The sequence below is a fragment of the Salvia splendens genome, chromosome 7 (genome assembly GCF_004379255.2).
Source record: "Salvia splendens isolate huo1 chromosome 7, SspV2, whole genome shotgun sequence".
In the NCBI taxonomy this organism is placed as follows: Eukaryota; Viridiplantae; Streptophyta; class Magnoliopsida; order Lamiales; family Lamiaceae; genus Salvia; species Salvia splendens.
In genome coordinates this window covers 1,195,937-1,213,320 of record NC_056038.1, presented here as the reverse complement: position 1 = coordinate 1,213,320, position 17,384 = coordinate 1,195,937, and the positions used below count along the sequence as shown (strand labels likewise).

The following is a 17,384-nucleotide window of genomic DNA, read 5'->3' as shown; positions in this document are numbered from 1 at the left end:
ATATGAAGATGAATTCGCCTATTTTTATAGGATTGGTAAGTTTTTAATTGATTGTAGTAATTGTTTTTAGAATCGAAAATGTATTCTATGTTGGTAGGTAAATTTAAAACTTACTTAATTAATTGTGAAATTACTAAACTAAGTTTCTTGCTTTCATTATATATTTTTAATATAAATCCTTATACTCTTTTTTAATTCAAATATTAATTATAAAACAATTCAATAAACCCACAAAGTCGTGTGCCTATATAATTGATTCCATATTATTTCTACATTGTATTCTTGTTTACTCCCATCCTGTCGCAGATTATAAATTTATATATAAAGACATAATTTCTACAAAAAAAATCATAATATAAATTAAAACGCACAAGTTTTAGCGATTTTTTTAATTAAAATGCACTAACCAAATCTAACTCCAGCCCACCACCACCTCCGCCGCTCCACCGCCACCACCGCCTCCACCGCCACCACAACCACCACCGCACTTATTAATACACCAACCAATCAACCAATCAATCATCTCACAAACCAAATCCACTTCACCAATGACTTCCTTCTCCTCCTCCTCCCCCTCCGCCTCACCGCCGCCACCGCCGCCGCGGCATTCTCTCTCCGCCTCCCTCTCCCCCTCCCCATCCCCCAATCGCGCCCTCCCCCAGCCGGAATCCAAATCCCCTCCCCCCAAACGCTCGCCGCCCCTTCCATGGTCGCACCAGGAAACCCTAGCCCTAATTCAGGCCTACCAAGAGAAATGGTACTCCCTCAAAAGAGGCCAGCTCAAGGCCTTCCAGTGGGAGGAAGTCTCCATCACCGTCGCCGCCCGCTGCGGCTTCGACGAGCCCTCCAAAACCGCCACTCAGTGCCGCCACAAAATCGAGAAGCTTCGGAAACGGTACCGCTCCGAGCTCCAGAAACCCTACCTCAATTCGTGGCAATACTTCGAGCTCATGGATCAGATGGAGCGCGGCCCCATCCCTCTCGATGCGCGCCCAATCACCATGGCTAAGTCCTTCCCCAATCACATCAGTAGCAATAGCAATAACAATGTTAGCAATTTCACTAGTTTGTATTCAAATTCGGCTGATTTTTACCATAACGGCGGCGGCGGCGGCGGCGGAGGGGATAGCGGTGTCTCCGATGATAGTGATGAGAAATGGAACACGGCTGCTGCCGCTAGAAATAAGTCGAAGAGCATTAATAACATCGTGCGTGGGGCGGTCAGGGGTGGAAAGGCAGCGGTGGTGGTGGGTCGAGGGCTTGGTGGCGGCGATAGGGGTGGGAGAGTGGTGAGAAATTTTGTGAAGGGGAGGCCAATGGAGTATTTTGGTGGGGGTTTTAGTGATGATGATGGTGATGATAGTGACGAGGATGATGAGGAGGAGGAGGTGAAGGCGGAGACGGGAGGAAATGGTGGTGGCGGGAGAGGGATAGAGCTGGCTGCGGAAATTAGGGGTTTTACAGAGAGGTTTATGGGTATGGAGAGTAAGAAGATTGAGATGATGCAGGAGATGCAGAGGTATAGGATGGATATGGAGAAGAAGAGGATGGAGATGATTGCTGAGGCACAGAGAAAGATGGTGGGCACAATCAGAAGGGCGTTCGGAGCTAATAAACGGGCGAAAGTGGATCAAGAATGTTGACAGCCATTGCTGGATTCTTTGTGTTGCTTAGGAAATAATATAACATGTAGTGAGGGTTGCTGCCATTGTTGGGCAGTTTGTATTCTTTGGGGAAGTATTGTAGAATGTAATAGATTTTCTTCAACTACTGATTCAAGCTTATATAGAGTGTTTCTTTCTTCTGATATGTGACTTAGCTGTTAGGAATGTAATAGATTTTCTGTTTTTATAGTTTTACTCAATGAAATTAGGGGTTTTATAGAGATGTTTATTGGTACGGAGAGTATCAAGATTGAGATGATGCAGCAGACAGAGAGGTAGAGGATGGAGATGGAGATGGAGATGGAGAAGAAAGGGATGGAGATGATTTCTGAGGCACAGAAAGATGGTGGACATCGGTCCCATAAACGGGCGTAAGTGGATCGAGAATCTTGACAGCCATGGCTGTTTTCTTTGGATTGAGAAGAAAGGGATGGAGATGATTTCTGAGGCACAGAAAGATGGTGGACATCGGTCCCATAAACGGGCGTAAGTGGATCGAGAATCTTGACAGCCATGGCTGGTTTCTTTGGATGGAGAAGAAAAGGATGGAGATGATTTCTGAGGCACAGAAAGATGGTGGACATCGGTCCCATAAACGGGCGTAAGTGGATCGAGAATCTTGACAGCCATGGCTGGTTTCTTTGGATCAAGAATCTTGACAGCCATTGCTGGTTTGTTTGTGTTGCTTAGGAAATACGAAGCAATCTTGAGGGAGTTTGGAGCTCATAAAAGGGCAAAAGATTGCTCTAACAATCATTTGTGAGGTAGTGAGGGTTGCTGCCATTGTTGGGAAGTTTGGAGTTTTCTTGCTCTGTTTGTATGCTTTAGGGAAGTATTGATGCTGAGGCTTTAACTTCTAATTCAAGCTTATATAGTTTTTCTTTCTTCTGCTTTGTGATTTAGTTCTTAGAAATGTAATAGATTCTGTTTTCTGCATTTGGTGAAAAATGAATACAATATTTTCCATTCATCTTTTTGGTCTCTTTTGTGATAGTAGAGAAATACCATGCGTTTTGTGCACATTTAAGATTCCAGCAATTAAATGCATTTTTTTAAAGGTTAAATTTGTGTTTAGGATTCTAGGATTTTGGTATATATACAGGGTGTTGAATGTATGATTAAGGAAACCAACCACTTTTCTTTTTCTTGTTTCAGTTAATAGATATGTAATTTTCTTTTTGGTATTTGCTGCTATCCAAAATTAACTTTTTCCAAAAGATAAAATATGATTATAAACAGATTTTCAATTGTATTGATTCCATCCCAAATATTTCAAACAAAATTATTTTTCTTGTATGAAATCACACCTGAAAAGGTCTTTTTCAGAATTCTCTTTGCTTCCTTCATTATACTGCTAATACCAATTTCCTCTTTTTATATAGCTCAAAATAACAAATTTTATGCCAACCAATGAAGTAAACACATACCCCTCATCCCCTAAAAATAGAAACAAATTTTATGCCAACCAATGAAGTAAACACATACCCATCATCCCCTAAAAATAGAACCATTTGAAATGACACGGGTTTTAATACAAAAATTGATTAAATAAGAGAGATAGAAAGAAAAGTGTGTTAGTGAAAAATGAGTCTCACCTCATTAGTGAGAAAGAAATTTCTTAAAAATGAAAGTTTCTATTTAGGAGACGGACTAAAAAAGAAAAAAAATTCTACTTTCAGGGGGGACGGAGGGAGTAGTACTATTTCTTAACATAATCCCTGTTCTTCAACTCTAGAATTGCAACCCAATCTCAATAAAGCATAACCCTGTATCGACATAATCCTAAGGAGTAATCCTAACAACGTCGGACATATCCATGCAGTGCATTGACATATTCCATCTCATCGGCTGATGTGATGCCTGGTGAGACGAGCAATAAGATTAATCAATTTAGCTGGTGGGAACTATTTTGGACAAATTGTTGTCTAGTGTATACACAAGGAAAGACTAATGTTCACAAATTTTCCACAGCCTTCGGCCATATAAGCAAAATAACAACGAGCTCCTAAGTGTTACGGCCAATTATACATGACTGATCTACACATGCGTTAGCACAAAAAAATAATCAACAGTACCTAAAGGAGATGTGAGACATATTGTACATATACCCCTATTTGTCTAAATAATTTACACAGCACACTAACAAGAATTTTGATCGATGGGAATGTTTCCGGTTTGCTGAGAAGTCATACCATCGATCAGCGGTTATCGTTACCTTGCTCTTTCAGTGCCCATGGGCTTCTCTGAACAAAATGCAAAACCCAGTTAAGGAGAAACTCACTAGCTTTTTTCTTTTCTTTCTTTGCATTTGAATACTTAAGTTTCAGATATAGTCTAGTCAAGGAAACAAATCTCAGTCTAGTCAAGGAAAATGCATGAATGTTACTGAGATATCATACCTGTACGCTGCGCAAGGGAATGTTAACCCAATATGAGCACGAGTCATGACCAATATTTGTTGCACCTATGTGTTGGGTGGCCTTCATTCATTCATTCCAATCTAGTGTCGCTTGACCTACCATACATATTGCCACTCCCTGCTTGAAGAAGCTGTGCCTGGTGCTGAGAATGTAGCAGCTGCAGTGGCTGTTGGTGCTGCTGAGGTTGGGGTGCCGGAGAGGGAGCCTGTAGTGATTGCTGTAGCTGTTGCCTTTGTGCATTAGTGTCATGCCTAGCTATGGGCAATCTGGAAGGTGGTCTCGGGCCAAGCCCTTGGGCTTCTTGCGGCACAGGATCACTTGAGTTAGACGGTATAGAGACCAAGCTTTGGGGTGAATTTAATGAATTCGAATCCACTAATGGTTCGGAAGCATGCCACTTATGAGAACTTGGCTGTGAAACAACTGGAACTGCATTTGAACCGGTGTTAGAAACCTGAGGTGATGTTGTGATTGCATCCGTTCCAGCAGAGCCACTTGCTGGATGATGATTGACATTAGAATATCTACCATGGGGTTTACTTAATGGGTTGGGCATAATCTGGCGATTTGGTTGAGCAAGTCTCTGAAGAGCTGGTTGATTTTGATTCAAAAACTTCTGGTGAGATGGTGTTTGGTTGTTTGGCCCAGCAACAGCCACAGATGAACTGGACTGCTGGGGAGCAGACGAAACAGAAGGAGAAGCAGAAGGACCATGACTTTGACTGCTATTATCGGGCTGAGGTGTTGGTTGGACTGAATACATCTTTTGCTGGGGTAGGGCTTGATTGGATTGTGAAGCCATGTATTGCCTTGATGGTTGCACAGCATTTTGTGCGGAACTAGTAGACAAACCTTGACTTTGCATAGAGCTGGTGACAGGTTCTGCTTTCTCCAAACATTGGTTCCCAGGAATTGTCGAAACTCCATTTGGTAAGACGACATCAGTTGAGATATTCTGCTGCATCCATCTACCAGCTCCCTTGACCTTAGCTTGTTGCTGAGCTTGTAACTGCTGTCGCTGCTGAGGATGTTGCCTATTAGCTTGTGAAGGCTGATGTGGTTGCCTTGCCCGTTGCTTACCCGTCTGATTGTTTAAACCACTTCCACCAGACTGAGCATTTTGTGAAACTCCTTGAGTTGCCATTTGAGGTTTCTGCAGGTGCTGAGGCATTGTATTCATCGAAGGAACGGGTATCGATGGAGAAAGTGGTACCGTTGGAGAACTTGTCTGGGGTTGTACTTGTGGACTGTTTAGGATTGGAGATGCCGATACAGGAAGCAGAGTCTGCGACTGCACATGCGACATCACAGAATTTGAGGCAGCAAACTGTTGCGGCAGCTGGTGTTGTTGCTGCAGTAAACGATGTTGCAGCTGCCTCTCTTTGGCCAAACGATAGGCATAGGCTTGCTGCTGGTTGTTGGGAGCATGATTTGCTGGTCCTTGAAAATGTGACTGGTGAGGACTGAGAACTTGAGGCTGCTGTGGAGATATCGGATGGGGTGGTTGATGATGAAGAGGGTGAGATGGCACAGGCGGTGAAGTCGCCGGGTTAGTAAAAGAGGAACTTAATCCAGCAACGTGAGGCACTCCTTGACTGTTGCCAAGCGTCTGGAGGTCAGACGCCATCATTTGCCTCTGTGGATCTTGGCTCTGGCCAGGCTGCAACGCCAGTGACCAAAGAATCATACATTATCAAAGGCATAGAAAGAGACAAAAACGAGATAAGGTTTGTAAGTGTATAAAATGTCCAAAACTTACCCGCTGGATGTTCGAAGCTTCACTAGGTCTGACAACTGAGCTTCCCTGACCAGCGCCTACCCCAGTGTGCATATTTCCGGATGACAAACCCGGGGAAACTGCATTGCCAGAATTAACCATAGATGATGAAGGAATTCCTTGCACTGCAGGCCTTGCTATAGGCATGTTTCTGTTAGCACCTGATATCATACCCATGCCATTTCCACTAGAAAGCATACGAGCACCACGATCAGGTCCTGGAACGGCTCCAGGAGCAGAGATGCTGGATTGTGGTATGTTTCTACCAGTTATCATTTGATTGTAGAGATGCATCCTCTGATGTTCTTCAGCAGGCAATGATCCAGACCTGGGAAGTCCATATCTAGCATCCCTACAGAAACAAAAGAATGTGGCCTTAGAAAATAACAAAATCAACTGTAAATTTTCAAGTCCTTAATATTTACCTCGTAGATGCATTAAGAGGACCCGGTGAGGATGATAAATTATTGCCAGTCATATGTGATGCTCCCTGTAATGCAGCGGTGGCACCAGATGCAGGAAGCGTTTGAGTCGTTGTAGCCTGATTAGGAATAGCCAATCCACTAGAAAGTGCCCCTTGATACCCAAGAGGAACTACATCAGGCCCAGAAAGGTTTGCATCGCACAGATCTAGAGGCCTTCAAAGAAACAAGGGTTTTGGAATATGTAAGAGTGAGTTCCAATTATTACTTTTATACAGGGTATCCAGTTTCAGCATACAAATGGCATAATTGCAAAACATGAAAAGACACAGAAACAACTTAGTTGCTTGGCTTACGTTAAAACAGTGCCTCCATTTTGATTATTTGGACACACTTGAGAAAGAGCAATCGTGTGAGAGGCGTGAGGTCGCTGGAATTGCTTTGGATCCTGGTTATCATTCTTAAAAGTAATTGTACTTTATTAAAAAATCATAAAACAGATAGATCAAGGAAATTAAATGAAAAAACATAGAAAATAGTCCCACTAATTAAGAAGAAGTGTTTGAATTACAACAATGAATAATAGAACAAGTAAAGTTGATTAAGCATTCATAGTTATGTATTATCCCATAACAAAGCATAATAGAAGAGAACAATTTAAACCAGACCACAATAATTATAAGATGACCACATTATGCTATAACTCAGCCAAGGGTGTCGATTAAAATTCCAACGGGACACTGCAATAAATATTTTGAATGTCACCCCATGTTCACCTTCTAGTTGTCTTTAAATGATTCACTAAGAAATGTATCATATTCATGGAAATACCTGAGTTTTCCGATAAAGTTGTTTCTGTCCAATCACAACTATCTTCTCAAAGTGAGATTTAAGAGTATCTTCTTCCATTGGCCCCTGTAAACGTTGAAACAACTGCCTGGCACTTCCCTGCATAACATGCTAACAGAAAATGATTAACACCTGCAAGTAATAAGATGCATGGCAATAGAAAGGATTTGAGATGAAATATACACGGTAATCACAATTAGACTACCAATGCAAACAAGGAATAGAGAAATGGCACTTTACCTTTGGAATGCCAGGTAATGTAGATGGATAAGGTTGCAAAGACCCAGAGTCATCAGCACTATCAGCCCCATCGCCAGAACCTTTATCCATAAGGGATATATGCCGCTCCTTGCATTCTTTAGCTTTGCGGAATATACACTGCTTAAAAAAATAAATCATATGAAACAAGGAGATGATTAATACTATCAACTACAAAAGGTTTTTTCGAGAAAGATGCATGAGATAATGAGAATCTTTGAATACCCTACCTTGAAATGCAAAGTGCTGTTAAAAGCATCACTTACAAGCTCCCAGTTGGGCCCTAGGTCATGTGCTAGGACAACAAGGGCCTAACATAAATAAATAATATATTTGTGTTACTGTCATGCTTCTGAACAAAAAAGTCTGTATACTAAAACATGCAGATTATATACTACAATAGACCAACCTGGTCCTCAAAGAGTGACCACGAACTTCCTGAACCCGATTGGCCAGATGGCAACTGAAAGAAATGAAAGGCCTTAAGTTAAGAGTTTGCACTACATGCTGTTGTATCAGGATGTAAAATGGGGGAACAGGAAAAAGGCATTGACAATCTGCATGCATACCTTCAAAGATTTAGGTTTCCTACCCCGGTCGCGACCACTAAGCATTCTAATAAATTGGTTTTGATTGGACATATTACTCATTTGGGAGCCCACTGGTGAAGGAACGGACAGCGCACTTGGTGGGATACTGTCAAAAGTGTTATCTTGTGATTGCCGCATAAGCTTCGGCTTCTTTGCAATGTGTTGACCCAGTAACCCTTTGTAAGAGACATAAATGGATGAGAAAGCGTGTATCTACAAATACATTAATGTCTTTAACAAGGGGATCTTTACCATTATTTCCATTTGAATCGGGCTGATTAATCTCAGTCCTCTTTTGATAAAGATCCCTATGAAACTGAGGACAAGATAGAGACAAATGAAACATATGATATATAACAGAAATGCCCAGAAAGTAAACACTCATGCAAGAAATTTCAATGTAAAGCATTTGTACAAAGTTTTTGTTGTATAAAGATTTCTACACATTCTGGTAGATAGAATCATACATAATTACATATCCTGTCAGGCTGCATAGTGCTCAGATGACAATCCAATAAGATTTGCATATCTTAACAATCATACCAATCAATGTTATAATAATCTTATAAAATAACAGAAGTAAGCCAACCTAATTTTCAGGCATAACATCTAACTTCTCCATGTTCTCCTATGTTTTAAGCGATCAAATGGTAAAGAAGAAAAGGGAAAATAAACACCTAATCATAAGATGAAGTGCACCAACGGGATTACTTTGAACATACAAGCTAAAAAGAGCTGATATCACTGACATAAATGGATTCACCTGTTCATTTTGAAAGCTAGAATCAATCGGCCATCTCTGTTCATATGTTGAATTCTGCACAAAATACCAAAGCTCAATAATCTGAGACATTCACAAGATTGATTATAATACACTGTGCACGTTATAGTGTACCAGATGCTTTGCATTTTTCTTCTTCTTTGGTTTTGTTGATACTTCGGCATAGTCAGATGGTAATTGCTTTTCAAATTCCCCAGCTGAGTCAACTTCCAAGCTATTTGGAACGGCGTATCCACCACGCACGGTGGTCTGATCATCCTGAAATGAATTTGTATCACAACTTGAAGCATCTGTTTTATTTGGAACCTGGATGCATCCAGATGCCCCTATGCCAAAAGGACTGATAACTCTCCGGGATGCAGTTCGCATCCGTTTGGTAGGAATTGACACGTTAATATTGCTGCCTGGTCGTTTTGCCAGTATAGCAAACTGTGGAGCTACGAATCTGTTCTCCGAAGACTGCATAGGGAGCAGATCAGAGCCCAGTACATATGGCCTTGCACCATATCCTTGCACTAAATGTCTCCGCTTCTTTTGGCCATATCTTGAAGATTTGGTACTTTCAAAGGCCATCGGCATGCTATAAATGTTTGTTTCTCCCTCGTCCTCATCATACTCATTATAATGAGATTCAAAGTCTGCAGTATAAAAAACTTCCAGTCAAATCATAATCAGAAGTTAGGGTAGAAAACAAGCAGAAATTGAATAAGATTTGCCTGCTGCAGCATCACAAGCAAATGTCACCACTTCCTCTTGCGCAGAACTCCCAATTCTCTGAGGAGTAATTTGAATAATTCAGAAAATTGAATATTAGGAAGGCCAGCCACCAAAAGGCTAAAAAAGTTAAGATATTCTTCATGTAATATTCATTATTCACTGATCACTAATAGACCATTGAAGAGAGCTGGAAAAAATGTGGTAAATAAACCACCCCCTTTAAAGGAATTAAACAAATTTCAAACCATGAAGCAAGCAGAAAAATATAAATGATGATTAATGATATAAAAAGTAAACAGCTTCGGCAAAAAAGCTTACGCCATACTGAGCCAAATGGGAATCAATTGTCATTCTATAGGCCTCCACAGCTCCAGGGGCTACTGTGTAGAAAAGGTTCTCCTGGATAATAATTGGGCAACATAATAAGTAGATATGTAAACACGGCCAGTTGATTGCATTTACGAAAAGATTATATAACTAACTCGGAGACAGGATATGCAAGAATCGAAGGGGTGATAGAGAAGAGGGAAAATTCTCATGAAAACAAATATACAGAGATGTTGTGTCATGATCCATACTTCGGTCAAACTATCATCCCATGAAAGGTCTATTCCAGAGTCGGATATTCTATCCGGTGTTACTGGCACCTCTGCTTGGTTATAGAAAACATCTGGTTTATCACATTTAAAGAAACTGACTGCATAAGCCCGGATTGAAAGTGCCCCATTTTTTCGGCAATGCTGCTCCTGTTCTTTGCTTGTCTCCTGCGAATCACCAAATTACATAATTAAAAATAAAATCAGCATGTATACTTAATTTGATGCCATTGATTTCTGGTAAAGGTGCTGAATTAACCACAACTGGTTTGTGCCTTAAAATGCAACAAAAGCTGATAGGCGTACCAGAAAAGCTAAGGAATATAGTAACGCAATGATAAAACCATATGATCACCTAGTTTATGAATTTAACTCATTGTGGAAGACATGGATCAATGATTGCTTCACATCTTAAAGAAATATCAAGCACCAATCAACTAGGAAATACATAGAGTTTGACGCACAATAAACAGTAAAAGGGATCGGCGAGGTGAAGCAATAAAAGTTCAGGTCCATACATGAGCTTGCAATTCTATAGAGCGCCAGAATTCCATGATGGCTTTAGCCAAGGTATGGGCAACTCTCTTTGCATCCAGGCCCGAACGGCTTTCTTGTTTTCTCAAACGAGAAACGACAGCAACTTGGTAAGATATTTGAGATGCAGCGGCTAGTTTCCAAATACGCTCCTACATGAGAAGATGCAATACATGAAGGTTTACAAAATGAATATTTATGAAAACTTTTAAGACAGTTTTCCAGCGGAACATGTAGATATCAGCACTGCGAATAAAGATCTACACATGAAGACAAACCTGTGCAAAATCATTAGCCAACCACGTCATTTCTTCAAGTACATAATCCCAATGACATTTTTGGGAAATCTCAACTGGCGATGTAACAACAGACAATCCTGCAATTCTCTTGCGTTTGGCCTGTTTACAAATTATATCAAATCCTTTTGTTTACAAACAAATGAAGTAAGATACTCTTCAGGCACATATAGATGACACAAATACTTTTAGGATAACCTCTATAATTTGTGCTTCTTTCAATACTGAATCTTCATCAACACTGCTTGCCAATTTTGAGTCCGACCCAGGAGAAGTTTGAGCCTCAGTGGAAATAGTAGAAACCCCATTTGAGAATGCAAAGTCAGGCAACTCTGATTTTGAGGGATCAAAAGTTTCCTGATGCCTTTCTTTAGGCTGTCCTGAATTATCAACCAAAAGAACAGTGGGTTTCACCCCAGATTCTAATTGAGAGGTGACAGGAGCTACCATGCCCTCGCTGGTACCTTGATCTTTCACCATGTCTTGTAATGAAGATTCCACTTGATCTAATTCATTTGGGACGAGTAAAGAATCATTATCCGGCTTACTATGATGAGCAGAAGCGGACTCGTTGTTGGTAAAAGCAGAGCTGTTATTTTCTTCAGTATCATTTGTCTCTTTTGCAAACTTGTCGCTTTCTGGAACAGTGGTCCCATCTTGTGGATATTGATTTTTAGGATTCCCGTTAGAGTCAAGATTTCCCACTACAGTACACATTTCACTATCATTGTTCCGATGAATGTCAGTGATGGTATCATCCCCTATCTTTCTGCTAAAATCATTAGTCTGGCATGAAGTAGATTGATTCTCAACTTTTAAAGTAGTTGCACTTGGCTGACACACAGTAGCTGCAGAAGCCATTTCTAGAGTCTTGATTGCTTCAGGCTCATTAGAATCTATCTGCTTACGAGTGTCTGCAACCACTAAAAGTGATTGTTGGTTAAGTTGACCATTTAACAGGTTCTCAGAAGCAATAACATCTGATGCAGTATCCAAGGAAACACCTTGTACCTGGTCCTTTGTTGATTTAGAAGGCCTCAGCTCATCTAACCCAATAGCCTGGCAATCTATTGCTACAGCCTTAGGATGAATATCCTTACTTGGGCTTGTAGGCTTTGAATTCAGATTTGACATTATATTTTGATTATTCGCATCAGACGGCAATACTTCAACATCCTTGGGGACATGACAAAATGGTAGGGGAATTTCGTGAAGCCCCTGAGCAGGATTTACATCAGTAGAAGTAGAACTCAACCTAGCTCCATCACGATTGGGCCAAGATCTGTTCCTTCTCTTATATGCTTTTCTAGGAAGAGAAAAAGTAGCTGAATCCCCTTGTTCCCGAGTTTGGAGACCCACGTCCATTTGGAACGATTGATCAGATTGCTTAACACTACTCCTACGACTCCTACCTTCAGAAAATTCATTTTCAGCTTCAAATAACAAGAGATTATCAGCACTATTAGGGTCGCAAAGAGTTGTCCCGGGTCTACCACAGCTCTCAACAGAGTCTAGACGAGGTGATGCTGTAAATGCAAGACTGCCTTTTGCTTCACTATAATGCACAACAAAAATCTGAGCAAATAGGGAACTGAATTGGAAGCCAGATTACATAACTTATAAAAGCATGTGAAAAAGGTACCTGGTCACAAACTGGTCAGGATGTTGGTCGGTGACTGAAGTAGACTGAACACTAACTGAAGCAACAGTCCCAAAATCATACTCTAAGAGGTTTCCACCCTGAAAACAGGAAAAAAAATCAATCACTCCACAAGTAGTATTTAGTAAAGGAAATAAAGTTAATCGCCATACCTTCTCAAGAAATCCCAATTCTCTTTTCCTTTCATCCCGAACACCACATTCTTGCCTGTCGAGCAAAAACACATAATGATCAGAAGATGACAATAAGATCTCATAGTTCACCTCATATAAAAGTAAACCAACATAAAAGCATTACCTGAGCTCCACTTGAACCTTCTCGATTGCTACTTTATGCGGAGAAGATTTGATAGCAATTCCAAGTCCACCCTCAACAACACCTCCCATAGAATCAACTTCGGCATTGACTATGCGAACATGTGCTGAACTGCATCCCATGCATAACAAGGAAAATAATTCCTACTGAAAAAGAGTTAGAGATATTGCTAGTTAGTGAAAAGAATACACTGAAACAGCAAGTACATCCATATATCCAAAATGCACGCGACACAAACAAACATAGAGCCAAGAAGGATAATCATGCATGTCCTAATATTCAGAAGAACAGAAAAGGGTCAATATCATCCCCTGCTAATCACAGATAAAAGAAAAAATTCCAGAATACCTACTGCGCAGAACTACAAGATGACAAGTGCCATAAGTGTTATTAAATGCGCATTTTCCGTTACCTAACTAAGGTGAAGGTAGGCATTAAATCAATGCCACGTGGCAAATTGCTGAGCCACTAACTCCAAACTGGATTCCTTTAACCATTATCATAACCAGGCTCTTGGGTGCCATTTGGCTCCCAAGTCGGTTCAACTCGCTCAAAAGGATGCATATGTGTTCAAAAGAGGTATGCATCAACTAAAATCTTCCCAATGCTAACCCAACACACCATATTATCCATCCTCCCATGTTCAAAGTTTCACAACCAAACAACTGCAGCTCCAGAACAATAAAAACGCACGCACAGAAAGCAAAATTCAGCTAATTCAGCATGCAATATACTTAAGTGATAACTACTTGAATGTCAATAGTTAGACAAGCTCGATTATTATGTCACAACTTAACACCACAAGCCTCCATTCCAATTCAAGCAAAATGCATGTGAGGAAAGACGTAATCGGCAACTCCATGCCATTTCCCCCAATTTTAAACCCCTAATTCAACAATAAATTGGGCGGAAATTTTCTAGGGCTGGAAGGAACTTGAGCATAGCTCATAATTCTGGGGCTCCGGAGCTAAGGGTGCAAAAATATTACCTCAATTACGGTTAGGCGGGAATGAATTGCGATCTGGGGTCGCGGAATTAGGGTTTTGGCTTTGATGCACAAGCTACCTCAAGTCAAAGCAGAGGGACAATTTGTGCCCTGGATTACATGAATTAATCAAAGCATTTCAAAAAAATATGAATATGGAGGGTGATAGATACACAGAATAAGTGTATGTATATGCCAGTGTGTGTTCTGCGTGAGAATTTAATGTAAAATTGGTGCTTTGTAGTTCAGAGGTAACTTCTATCGTCCTCGAGCTTCCTTCCTGCACTCTCTCTATAAGGATTTGCAATTTATTTTTATTTTTATTTTTATTTTTATTTTTATTTTTATTTTTATTTTTATTTTTATTTTAGTTAAAAATAATATTTAAATTTTAAAATTTAAAATTTAAAATATAGACTGAACTATACAGTACGAAAATTGGGTCGGATACTTTTATAGGATTTGGGCCGGATCTGAATTTCACGTAGTATATTGAATTTTTGAGAAAAGTAACATTCACATGGTTTTTAATACTACTATGACTATTTTTCGTCCACAACCAACGCATTTACTTTTATATTTTAGATTTCCATACAAATAGTCACTCCATCCGCTATTAGGAGTTATTGTTTACCATTTTAATCCTTCTATAATTAAAAATATTCATAACGGTAGTTAGATTTCATATTCCATTAACTCATTCTATTTATATGGAGTATATAAAAATGTTTATCTACTTTTCTTTATGTTTCTTAAAATTTGTGTCGAACTCAAATGAGAATTCTAATCTTATACAGAGGAAATAGTAAATTTATATCGTTATAAGTTTCTCTTATATAATGAATTGACTCTCATTCTCTAATCAACAATACACTTACTCACATTTTTTTAACCTTTCTTGCCTTAGAGCATCCACAATGGCGGATGTCCCGGCGAACGTCGGACCGGCGTGCCAGACGTCCGCCATTAGGCAGCATGCATAAGGATACGGACGTCCACTGCAGACAGGGACGGATCTAGGAATTCTTAGCAAGAGGGGCAAAAATATACATGGAGAAATTTTAAAAATTAAAAAAGGGGCAATTAGTAGAAGATTAATACAAAAATCTCTTTAATTGGTTATACATATATATAAAGAATAAAATATGAGCAGGGGCGTTTGCCCCGTCTAGCTTAATGCTAGATCCGTCCCTGGCTGCGGACACCGGAGTTCTGCGGCTTTCCGGGACGTCCGTCGGGACGTCCGCCATTGCGTTGACACGACAGACGTCCCGGCGGACGTCCCGATTTTTTATTGTTTTTTGTGGATGTCCATCGGGATGTCCTTGGGATGTCCGTCATTGTGTAGTGGGATGTCCTTATGACGTGGCAGTGCAGTGTGATGTCCTTATGACGTGGCAGGAGGTGTTTTTGGGAAGTCCGTCGGGATGTCCGCCGGGACATCCATTCCATTGTGGATGCTCTTATATATTTATCAAATTTGCATTAAAAATTGTGTAGTATGTTATCAATATTACGGTATCCACTACGGGGAGCCCGCGGCTATAGCCGCGGGTTGGGGCGGGCGGGCTATAGTGGAGGGCGCGGGCGGACGGCGAAATGGGGGCGATAGGGGGCGGACGGGCTTCAGCCGACTTCGGGGCGAGGACGCGGCTATAGCCGCGGCGCCTATAGTGGCGGCACCGACCGCCGCGGCTACAGTCGATTTTTTTTTTTTTTACATTTCAATTTACCTATAAATACACCCCACTCCATTCATTATTTTCACACCATTCCAACTCTACATCTATAAAAATTTCTCTCGCTACAATTTGGGGTTGGAAATGAACAATTTGTGGAGAGACAGTTGGAATGCTCTGGTTCAACAAGTGCAACACCAGGCCGCCCAGGAGGAAGCGGCCGGTTTGGCGGAGGAGGCGGAGAATGCGGAGGATGCGATCCCTCGTGCCATTACTCATCGGCGGACAATCCCACGAGACCATGTCGGTGCGCACCATCGTCTAATGGATGATTACTTGTGGATAACCCCTGTTATCCACCCGAGATATTCCGTCGGAGATTCAGGATGTCGCGGCGGCTGTTCAACTATATAGCGACGAATTTGGCGGAGCGTTGCCGGTGCTTCACCCTCCGGCGTGATGCGGCTGGCCGGATCGGGCTGTCTACGCAACAGAAGTGCACCGCTGCAATCCGGCAGCTTGCCTACGCCGGACCAGCGGACATGTTCGATGAATACCTACAGATGGGTGAGACGACTGGCCCTCACGGTGCTCAGGCAGGTCTGTAAGGGGATCCGGGAAATTTTCGGTGGAGAGTTTCTACGGAACCCCACCCCGGATGAGTGTCAGCGCCTACTGGATATGCACGGTTCGATGCAAGGGTTCCCAGGAATGTTAGGAAGCATCGATTGCATGCATTGGGAGTGGAGGAACTGCCCCGTGGCATGGAAAGGCCAGTTCACTACTGGATTCAAAAGCAAACATCCAACGATGATTCTGGAAGCCGTTGCGGACTACCATCTGCGGATCTGGCATGCGTATTTCGGTGTGGCAGGTTCGAACAACGACATCAATGTTCTTCAGTCATCGCCGCTCTTCAACGAGGAGTGCCGGGGGGAGGGTCCAGAAATCAGCTTTGTAGCCAACGGTACGCAATACAGTACGGCCTACTATTTGGCAGATGGGATATATCCGGGCTGACCAGTATTCGTGAAGACTGTCTGCCAACCGGTTTGACCGAAGAAACAATATTTTGCGCGCAAATAAGAGAGTGCTAGGAAGGATGTTGAGCGGGCTTTTGGTGTCCTCCAATTGCGGTGGGCTATTATACGGTGTCCGGCATGAGTTTGGCACGAAGATGATGTCGCGAATATTATGTTAGCCTGTATCATATTACATAATATGATAATAGAAGATGAAGGCTTTGCGGCAGAGCGATGGGCATCGGAAGAAGGCGCAAGTACAAGTCACGGTGTTGCTTCCGCGCTGATCCAGATGGGCGTACCACGGGGCAATGAATATTTGATCCAACGCTTCGCTGATATGCGCAGTACCACATCACATAACACACTGCAGGCCGATTTGATTGAAGAAGTGTGGGCACGTAGGGGAGGTGGTGGCGTAGTGTAAACATGTTAGTGATTTGTACTAGATTAAATGTAGTGTGTAATTTTAATTTTAATTTTAATTTTAATTTTAATTCTAATTCTAATTCTAATTCTAATTCTAATTCTAATTCTAATTCTAATTCTAATTCTAATTCTAATTCTACGTCTACTTCTACTTCTACTTCGTATAGTCGTGTTCTTCTAATTACGTATAGCCCGATAAATTTGTTCATAATTACTTGAAACATTAATAAAATGAAAGTTGATTATAAAATTTGGAGGCTATTGGAGGTGTCCACTATAGTGGCGGAAATAGAATTTTGGGCTATGGACAATAAAACTGGGGCGGGGCTATTGAGCGTGTCCGCCTTAGACACTCTTAAAACTCATGGCATTCACTGTTAATATCACTAT

General features: G+C 41.3%; 2 protein-coding genes across 8 annotated transcripts; one reads left to right on the top strand and one right to left on the bottom strand.

Annotated features, from left to right (window-relative positions):
• Positions 1 to 392: 392 nt before the first annotated feature.
• On the top strand, positions 393 to 1,809 carry LOC121742422 (trihelix transcription factor ASIL2-like). Its single transcript, XM_042135556.1, has one exon. The coding sequence runs from the start codon at positions 549 to 551 to the stop codon at positions 1,641 to 1,643; it is 1,095 nt and encodes a 364-aa protein (XP_041991490.1). The 5' UTR covers positions 393 to 548; the 3' UTR covers positions 1,644 to 1,809.
• A 1,762-nt stretch (positions 1,810 to 3,571) lies between these two features.
• Positions 3,572 to 14,141, bottom strand: LOC121810281 (chromatin modification-related protein EAF1 B-like). Of its 7 annotated transcripts, none has more exons than XM_042211061.1 (23): positions 13,868 to 14,141; positions 12,862 to 13,025; positions 12,717 to 12,771; positions 12,547 to 12,644; positions 11,103 to 12,459; positions 10,887 to 11,006; positions 10,593 to 10,760; positions 10,057 to 10,242; positions 9,797 to 9,877; positions 9,478 to 9,535; positions 8,876 to 9,399; positions 8,744 to 8,797; positions 8,233 to 8,296; positions 7,960 to 8,156; positions 7,800 to 7,853; positions 7,621 to 7,701; positions 7,373 to 7,510; positions 7,115 to 7,243; positions 6,640 to 6,743; positions 6,287 to 6,499; positions 5,844 to 6,213; positions 4,064 to 5,744; positions 3,572 to 3,907 (listed from the first exon to the last, which is right to left on the bottom strand). In XM_042211061.1, the coding sequence occupies exons 2-22, from the start codon at positions 12,999 to 13,001 to the stop codon at positions 4,155 to 4,157; spliced, it is 5,781 nt and encodes a 1,926-aa protein (XP_042066995.1). In that variant the 5' UTR covers positions 13,002 to 13,025; positions 13,868 to 14,141; the 3' UTR covers positions 3,572 to 3,907; positions 4,064 to 4,154. The 7 variants fall into 7 exon arrangements, with proteins under 7 accessions (XP_042066995.1, XP_042066996.1, XP_042066998.1 ...); XM_042211062.1 differs by having other exon boundaries at positions 3,572 to 3,902; XM_042211064.1 differs by having other exon boundaries at positions 6,640 to 6,731.
• Positions 14,142 to 17,384: the final 3,243 nt, after the last annotated feature.